General features: G+C 36.3%; 2 protein-coding genes across 2 annotated transcripts; both read right to left on the minus strand.

Moving 5' to 3' along the window:
* Positions 1–4557, minus strand: LOC141643287 (serine/threonine-protein kinase SRK2F). The gene is made up of 8 exons (XM_074452373.1): positions 4252–4557; positions 4058–4132; positions 1853–1954; positions 1711–1764; positions 1371–1556; positions 1122–1226; positions 918–1016; positions 1–489 (listed from the first exon to the last, which is right to left on the minus strand). Exons 1-8 carry the CDS (start codon positions 4369–4371, stop codon positions 217–219), a joined length of 1014 nt encoding a protein of 337 aa, XP_074308474.1. The 5' UTR covers positions 4372–4557; the 3' UTR covers positions 1–216.
* A 538-nt stretch (positions 4558–5095) lies between these two features.
* LOC141643286 (lanC-like protein GCL1) lies at positions 5096–9351 on the minus strand. Its single transcript, XM_074452372.1, has 5 exons — positions 8956–9351; positions 7661–7842; positions 7142–7253; positions 6076–6546; positions 5096–5682 (listed from the first exon to the last, which is right to left on the minus strand). The coding sequence occupies exons 1-5, from the start codon at positions 9106–9108 to the stop codon at positions 5344–5346; spliced, it is 1257 nt and encodes a 418-aa protein (XP_074308473.1). The 5' UTR covers positions 9109–9351; the 3' UTR covers positions 5096–5343.
* Between the last annotated feature and the right edge of the window lie 525 nt (positions 9352–9876).

Consider the following 9876-nt stretch of genomic DNA (forward strand, 5'->3'; position numbering starts at 1 on the left):
TTAAACAAGTACAAATATTCTTTATTGCATGACCACATTACACCAGTAAAAAAATCCCTTAAAATATTGAATACATACAATTATATAGGCTTCAACCTCTATAATTACTAATTAGGTAAGGGAGGAATGTGATACAACAACCGCATGTCTGTCTCAATTGCTCTTGCAAATTACGGAATACAGACGGCAGAAGAATATGATGAGAGTAGTTAGTAATTAATCATAAAAATCATCAAGGTCAGCATCAAGCTCACTGTCATCAAGATCCAAGCTGCCTCCTAAGAGTAGTTCATGCCCAAGTAGTAATGTGTCCCCACTACTCTTTGGTGCCTTTCTTGCCTCTTCTATTATGCTCACTATTTCCTCTTCACTTTGGCATGTTTCTTCATTTTCTTTGGCTTTTATTTCTTCTTTTTCCCCTTCCATGTATTCCATTCTCTTGTTCTTCACAAACCATGGGTGTTTCTTTATCTCTTCTATTGTTATTCTCTACACATTGTTGCCACCAATACATGTTAAATAATGGCCTATGCTCATATAACTTCCGCGTCACCTTTTTGTACTGAAACTCATTAGCACCGTTTTATATGACATAGACTAATGTCCTGTTTTTTTGGACTGAAACTCATTTAACTGAACTGAACTAAATTAAACTGAACATATAAGAACTGAAATTAAGTCTAAAAAAACGGGGCCTAAGTGCGAGAAGTTGATAATAAAACCTTAATTTTCAGTAGGGTGTAAAAGATGTTACGATGAATTTTAGTGGCGGACAGAAGATCTGAAGCTGGGAGGGACAACCCATTAATATGCAAGAGTTAATTTTTAAGGTCAAACTTTATGCCAATGCCAATAAAGTCAAAATCATAATTTTGGATAAAAAGGAAAAACTTTCAGAAGTTACTGTGAAGAACAACCTTATCGGGGTTGGCAACGAACAATCGAGAGAGGAGGTGGTTGCAGTCTTGGGAGACTCGAACATAATCAGGGATGGAATAGTGTACACTCAGTATCCTCTGCATTATAAACCATTCATTAAAAATCGTCATATATGATAAAAATAATCAAATCCAATTCAAAGCGAGTCTAGAATTAAGTAAAAAAGACGATATATTATCTACCTGGATGGTAATCTTGAAATTTCTGGGGTCTTCGGGGTCTTCAAAAGGATAAGCTCCAACAAGCATTACATATAGAGTAACCCCACATGACCAAACATCTGCAATCTATATTGCTCAATGAGTCAATAATAAGGATATTTTAACACAAAATTAGGTAACCAAGAAACATGAATATATATTATTGTCAACTTGAAAGAAAAGGGTAACCGAAAAAAGACGAAAAATGTAAGATGTACTGTATGTATTTACCTTTCCATCATACTCTTTCCTGGATAATACCTCGGGCGCAATGTAGGCTGGTGTTCCGACTGTTGATTTAGGTTGTGAATGAAATTCTGCTGATTTGGAATACCCAAAGTCGCATATTTTTAGACGCGGCTCTGGGTTTCCGTCTAATAGTGTGTTTTCCAGCTTCAAATCTCTGTGACAAATTTGCTGCATCATATAACTCTTGAGTTATATACGTTTGTTTTTTACACAAATTAAGATTGTAGGAGTACTAGTACATAATTTGAGAGTTCAATTTAGCAATGTTGCTATAGTGCGCAAATAAAATAAAAATTGAGCGAGACACAAAAGATGAACGTACCATGGAATGACAGTAACTCACTCCTGATATCAGTTGCTGGAAATAGTACCTTGCCTGACATACAGATAATCGTCATAAGATGACCAAAACGATAAGTGCATATATTTGAGATGGATGAAATTAAGAGAAAGGGAGGCAAAACCTCATCTTCACTAAATCGACCGGCCGTGCAAATTCTTTCGAAAAGCTCACCTCCGGCTGCATATTCCATTACTATCGCCAAATGCGTGGGCGTTAGAAAGACCTGCATCCAACCCGTCAATTCTCGATCGCTTTACATCCAAGTCAATTATTTACCTTTATTTTATTGAACAAATATTATAAATAAGCAAAGTTAAATAAATTACTGAGATGGGAATAACTTATAAAAACAAGGCAATTTTTTGTTTTTGACGAATTTTACGATAAAATGTAAATGTTTTCTGATAAAATGTTACCATTAATTTTTGTATGTAACAATTTTAGTTATAACATTTTATTACTAAATAGTCACTTTTTATTAAATATGTAAAATAAAATAAATATATTGCTTTTTCCAATACATTATTACATACACAAGTAATATGTATTTAACTCATCTAAGCTTAAACAAATAGTTACGGAAAGGAGTCACCAATAAACCATAAAAAATGAGTGTAAAATAGGTCATGATAAGTTATGGAGAGACACTAACAGACATGGTCGTTGTTAGAGCCATTATTACATTATTATAATGATATTTGAAATTAAATTCAATAGAAATTAACATCAGATTTATTACAGTGATAGATACACTAAGACATGCATGCAAATCTGTCATCGAATCAGATAAGAAGTAGTATCAGGTAATCGAAAAAAAAATGGAGCGACATGGTCGACATGCATACAATGTTCAGCATCAGATTTATTACAATGATGGATACACTAGGACATGCATATATACTGATTACTGGCATACAAATACTCCGTATATGTCATCGACTGAGATAAGAAGTACTATCAGGTAATCTTTATTACAATAATTAATTAAGTATGCTTTTGCTAGTGCTAGGACCCTTGTAATTAATTAGTGTTGTTGAAGATTTGTAGAGAATCACATATATTAATTAATTATACGGAGTACTATTTAAATATCTATGTTAAAAGTACTACTAATAAAAACATTATTCAAGATTCGTTAAAACATGTTGCCTACCCTACAAGTAATTCAGACTTTAGTGTACGTAACTACTCCTTAGTACCTACAAGCTACTCCATGATTAATGAACTTTGAGTTGCCTTCATTGTCTAACTAGTTGCAAATTAATTTAAAAAGCCTGGTATTTCCCTTTCATGATTAAAATATCAAGTTTATGCTTTTTTTTTCTTTTTTTTTTTTTTTTTTTTTTTTTTTTGTGTAATGGGATTATGGAAACCACATAGGTAAATATGAGGTCGATGAGATTTACATGCATATGATATAGAGCAATACTAAAGACCTTTTCTTTCGGGTATACTCTGAATTCTAATCTTCTCCTTTCACAAGCAAATATTTCGTACAAAACATTATTATACGTGGATGACAAATGCAAGCAATTAGGATGTAGAGTATTATTTTATCTGTATGTGAAAGGAGAACATTTGAAAAGACTCTCTCGAAAGAGACTGTCCACCACATTGCTCGATAATATATTGGTATGTACATGAAATTGCAAGGACGTGGTGAAATCAAAGTGTGTACGAACAAAGCTTATGAGACGAACAAATTATGCAAACAAGTGTATCTTCAAGCTCAAGACATCTATGACTAAGACCTTTTTGGGGCTCCAACAAAAGTAGCACACTAGCAAGTAGCAACTAGGAAGCCCCTTCTACTACGAAACAAATGTCATCTTTCACATTACTACTCGTAGTTTACTACACGATTGGCTTGCGTCTTGTACAAGTTTTAACTATGAAATTCGTATGACGAAGACATTTATTCGCGACTTCTCATTACCATACAAGGGGAGAGACAATTTGGGGAAAAGAAAACATCCCAGCCAATGGATCAACTATTCTTTCTTGTTTGTGACGAAAAAATATTTTTTCACTTTATTTTAACTGGTTGTTGTAAAATGGTACAAGCTTGTGGCTCATCATAAATGAGAATTAGCCTAGATTTTGTTAGCTAGGGTTTAACATTACACTTGGGTTCGGTCATTTAAGTCAGAATTGTTTCAAAGTGAGTAATTATTGAGTTTTAGGGTCATGCATGTTCAGTACCATTGTGACAAAAAAAAATTTTTGGTCATCAATATTTGACTTCGTCTGTTGGGGTTTAGTCGAGTTGGGTCAGGTCAATTTTATATGATGGATACGAAGAGATTATGAAAGCAAGGTCATGTACCTCTTTAAATCTGATTATATTGGGATGCTTTAATGATCTATGATTCATGATTTCCCTTTGAACATGTTCATCAATCTGCAAAAGTTAAATCTCAAGCTTATCAGAATCCTTTTCCATCAAAAACGCATCTTTACAAAAGAAAGCCAACCAAATTCAACTATAAAAAAAAGGAGAACAAAAAGTTAAAAGAGAACCTTTTGACCTCTCTCAATATACTTGATAGCAAACAAATCTCCGGTCCATAGGTCCTTAACAAGCTTCGCAACCCCGAAATTCCCCGACCCGATATTCTTCACGACCTCATATCGCTCCATTTTTTTTTTTCGTCGGAGAATAAAGACTGGTAATTAAATAATGCTCTCTTTCTCCGCTTTGACCGATTAATGAGTTTTTTTTTTTTTTTTTATGGAAGAAAAGAGAGTACTCCGTATTAGTTATTGTTGAAGTATATATAGATAAACGATATGATCGAAAATCGAAATTTGGCCAATTCTTATAATGGTAGTGACTGGTGAGGTAGCTGTCTCTTACATAAGGCACAGTTGGACATTACAATACTTTTTCAACCGGAATTTTTATTGGGAAATACAAATATATAATATAGAAAGTAACACGGAAAAGGATGGAGGGTATTTAAATCGGTATAACACGTGGCAAAACCGTAGAGGTTGAAAGAGGGTATGTGAGGGGAAGGAGAGTATGTAGTTGCTGCCTTTGCTACTCTCGATGATGTCGGCTTACGTGAAGTTTCTGTTGTCCTGTTCAATAAGGATTCTCTCAATGATTGGTAGTTAGTTAATTATGGGTGTTTCGTTTCGCCACTTGGCAAAACGGTGTTTATGCATTTATGCACCAATTACATTTTACGAGGTCTTCTAAACGATATTTTTATCATGTGAAATATTGTCGATGTTTTCGTTTGGAGGTCTTAATTAACTGCTTGAACATACAAGTTTTTTGAGACGTGAATTGAAATTCATAGGGACAATGTAAGTGAAATTCGAAAAACATTAAAGGCCGGTAAAGCATAAGACGGTATGAAGCCAATCTTGGGGACGAATTGAAGATTATCATACGCCTTGGCGATTTAAACATTGCACATACATCATCAGCACGCAGCTTGTTCATTAACTCCGTATATAATACATTATCAAATTAGTTGATAAGCACTACTAGATGCAGTATGCTCTCAACAACAAGTGTACAACATTTCCGCTCTTTTACCCAGCACGGTGCCTTTTTCCTTCAGTAACATCATGAAGACACATAACACAGAACTTTGAAGTCTAGAGCTCATAGCCTGGGAATTTAGAATGCTGAGGAGAAAGTAAATCAAAGAAGAGGCATGATGTTCCTGCAAGTCCAAGGAAAAGCGAGTAGGAATGATCGGAACCCCCTGGGTCTGACCCTACCAGCTCGTGTCCATTATGATACAAGAAACTTGCAAATGCCTTGGCTCTTTCTACGTATATCTCGTCTCCTGTCAATCTATGAAGAGATAGAAATGCATAGGCGTTCCCGGCAACCCCATCTGCTAGCCCTACTTTCTTCACCAGCCCGCTCTTCCACACCACTTCCCCTGCTTCTATCGCCCCATCCCTGAATTCTCTTTCGTTTGGGAATATCTGTAATAATTAAACACAAATTAGTCATTCATCTCTCAGTTTAATTACTTCACAGTAAGAATGCAAGACATTAGAGTAAGATTTTGTTATGTTATATGCTATCCGTCAGCACCATAACCCCTTTAACGCCTTCAAAGACTCTCCCCTTAACTCCTTCAAACTCTCGGATGAAAATGGGACAACCAACTTTTACAAGTTTATATAGAAAAAACGACTGAAGATTTACACGGCTATTCTCCGACTATATCACAATGGCACAAGCAATAATAAATCTTTAATTAACTCAGTCAAGAGAAACAGTCCATATCTGCTATCAAACCCGGAAAATAGAAGGTGCAGGACAAATAATCCAGTACTTCAGATAGAGCATGGTATAAGAGTTTGCATGGGTACCTGTGATGCCTTGCACAAGGTAATAGCCATGGCAGTTGCTCCGTGAGACCACTGAACCAACACGTCCCTGGGGTTCCCCTCGCTTGATGGGTAGTTTCCACTCTTGGGGAATCTGTTGCTCATCATGTACCTCAGAGTGCACTTGACATCTTCAGCATCCTCTTCGGATAGAGGAAAATGAAGCAGAACATGCAATATCCCAGCAAGGCCGTGTGGAGCACCCCAGTATCTGGTTCCGTGCCACCTGTACGTCAACGGACAGGACTGATTGACTGAAGCACCTGCCCTTCCGCCTGCTAAGATAGCTTCCACAACAGGCATTAGCAGGTCGTTTGGAACCGCTGATTCCCCTAGATAGCTCCTAATGAACAAAGCCGCCCATAAGAACCCTGCTCTACCATAAAGTAGGTCATATGACATCCCAAAACCGCCTTCTTCTGGTCCAACGGGCAATGCCTTTTCTTGTGCCACCTGAGCATTATTATGTGACATGATTTCAGTCATTTCCAATATTTTCCATGCGAACTCACAATTCTCAAAACTAAAATTTATCTTTCCTCCTATTGTTTTAAGAACATATCATTACAAACCTCTTAAAAATTACCCACTTACTAAAGGTGGGTAGCTTTAAAACTTGGTAAGCAACCATGATAAACAAACCTCTGCAGGATTTCTTTTTGCAACAAGTTCATATATTGACAACTCAAACTTCAACATACGAGTATATCCATTGTTACAAGTGGGAGTTCCCTGTGCAGATTTATATCAAAGTACATAGTCGAAATGCCAAGTTAGACCATTAAAATGTTATAAAGCGGTACATAAAGTACTCCGTATAACACTAGCTACAAAGCTCTCTGCCTCCCTCAGTTGATTATCACTTTCTCGCATCTACTTCCACCTATATGCTATGAACATACATTTTTCACGCAAGGGCGGCCCTCAGGCTCTACATTTTCAGGCACTTCACGACACTTATAACCCATTTATAAATTCCAGAAGTTCGGTTAGATCCCTTTTACAAATCCCGATCACTAACAAGCAACTAGCAAACTGAACAAAGTACCTCATGAAACAATTCGAGAAAATGGGCACTGTTTTGATGGTCCCCCAAGTAGTTCATGACAACAACACCAAGCGCATAAATTCCTCCTCTACCGCACAAAAATGTCACATGTCTGCATAAGAAATTATAAACAAAATCAGTCCTACAAGTCAGATAACAAGCGATAGTAGCTCATAAAAACACGTGCTCATTTCGGCATTAAGATGTGGCTTAGGATAAACAACAAGATTGTCCTACTAACATCATAAAAATCTACTTGTGTCATTAATATTATCACATTTATTTGCCAGGATAATCCTACCAACTTGCAAATCAACGGTCTGAGTATTATGCTTCAGAATTGACAAATCTTTAAGGTATCAGTATTGAAAAAAATTAGAGTGCCCGTCCCAATCAATTGTTTACATATTTTATTGAGTCAACTCTCTATGTTAGTTTATTTGTTGTGAGAAGTATTTTAATCTAAGTAAACAAATGACTAGGGCGTAAAAAGATAATTTGGTAAATATTAAGCCGAACCTTGTTAAGTGTGCAGCAGCAGCGCAGGCGTGGACAATATCAGCAGCCACTAACAAGTCTGATTGACAACCGGTAGCTTGATAAGAGCGTAAGCAGGTAAAAGCCGTCCCCATCAAACCCGTATAAGTTGTCGGGTCAATGCCATTTAGCCTCCTATCTTCTTTCCATGTCACCTCCACGACCTAATTCCATCACTAACACTCATTGTTGATTACGTATATACCGAGCATGTATTACGCCATGTTCCCTACTAGTGTTTTTTTTTTTGTTGAGAAAATGCAATAAATATCTATACCCCTATTAACGAATGTTATTTTCAAGTTTGGGTCCCAAGGGAGAGAGTGAGAGACTCCAATATCACTCTGGCTAGTGCCTAGTGGCTATCCCTAGCATCGCATATATGATTATGAAACCAATAGGTTTGTCTGAGGACGAAAATATCCATTTTATCTTTAAAACGGGTCCAAATACTATCACATGTGTGATAGATTGATAGTAATTTTTTTGTTCAAGTGAGCGCTAGATAAGAGAATAGGGATATGCATGTCTTAGCTCCTTGGCCGACCATGTTATCGTATTTGCCCAATGCAATTGATAACTTTTTTGGTGAATCGCAAAAAAAAAAAAAAAAAATATCTAATTACATTAACAGATAAGGTTTTTCATCATTTTACCTACGAAATTTACTACAAGTATACGTCCTATTGTTTGTTAGTACTAACTTAGAGATGAGCTCCATGAATTGAAATGAGGTTTTAATACTATTGTGGATGGCCCTTTTCTTTTCGGCTTAATTTCAACTCACTTTAAGCTCACCTCAGTCCAGTTCAACTCAATTTAGCCCACTTCATTACAGTTGTAGTCATCTTAGCAAATATCAATTCAATTCAAGTTCATTCAACTGAGTTCAATTCAATTCAACTTTATTGAGCCTAGACGAACAGGGCCTAAATATGGGGATTACCATTCCAATTTCCATTTAGTTGTGACAGTTATCAAATACGGAGTACTCCACAACAAATAGATCGCTTCCGCATATGTCCTTATATTTTCGTACAAATACCAAACATGAAACTTGGTTTGGTTTTTCGTTTTTCAAACTCATAGTAATACCGAATTCCCTTATGCGCATTTAAGAAGCTAGTTAAAGAAAGATTATTAAGAATATATCAACATAAATGAATGTATAAACTCATTTTTACCATAATTAATGAAATATAATTATATATATCTTTCTTTAATTAACTTCTGAACGCGTGCTTGCCTATACGACGAGGAGGAAGAAAAGTAGGAACCTGATTTTTGATAGAAAGAGCGGTGGCCATTAGAGAGGAGCAAGTAAGAGAGTGAAGCAGCAACGCGGTGGGATCAACAGTCTCATTTCCGGCCTCGTCACGCTTGTGTTGTTGATCATCTGAAGAAGGCTGGTCCACTATAGATGACGACATTATTTACGTTCCTATAGTCTTCAATATGATACGATCTCGCTTAACACAAAAACTTACAAGAGATGGTCTCTCCTAAACAAGATTTATGAGTAGTACGCCGTTTGAGGAAGGACAGGGGATTGTGGTGCGTGTTAGTACGAGAAAATAAAGGTGTGGACTGTGGAGTGAAGATGCTAGTCTTAGTTTATAAAGGAAGGTGAAATATATGAGTGGACACATGTCTTGTTATTAAACGCGTTTCATGTACGCAAGTCGTAACATAGCCTAAGCTTTTTATAAGCACACACCACCGAGTTTCTGCTTTTCTATTTTGTACTGTATGTATGTATGTTTTTGAGTTTGGATTTGGATAGCTACTGTTCTAGACAGACCAGATCTTCCAATGGCATCGTGATACACGCTCTGTGGTTCTACTTACTAAAAACGTGGTTCTCAGGGCCCATTGATTTACTATACCACCGTGTGGGTTATGTCTTTGCCTAATTTTCGAGGAGTTACGTTACTCTTTATTACCTCAAAAGTAGGGGTGTTCAGAATAAATTGAACTGCAATAATCGAATTGAAAAATCAAAAAATCGTGTATTTTAAAGCTTCGGTTAATCGAACGATTTTGACAAGGCGTTTCTTTGAACTCAACCGTTAACTTTATTATGGAAAAGGTTCGGTTAAGGTTCGCAATTTTAGAAAACCAGTTAACCGAATCGAACCGTTTCACAAAAAAAGTAAGCAAAAATCAAAGGGTGCTGATTTTCGTAGTACACATTTTAC

Source organism: Silene latifolia, chromosome 2, assembly GCF_048544455.1.
Source record: "Silene latifolia isolate original U9 population chromosome 2, ASM4854445v1, whole genome shotgun sequence".
Taxonomy (NCBI): domain Eukaryota; kingdom Viridiplantae; phylum Streptophyta; class Magnoliopsida; order Caryophyllales; family Caryophyllaceae; genus Silene; species Silene latifolia.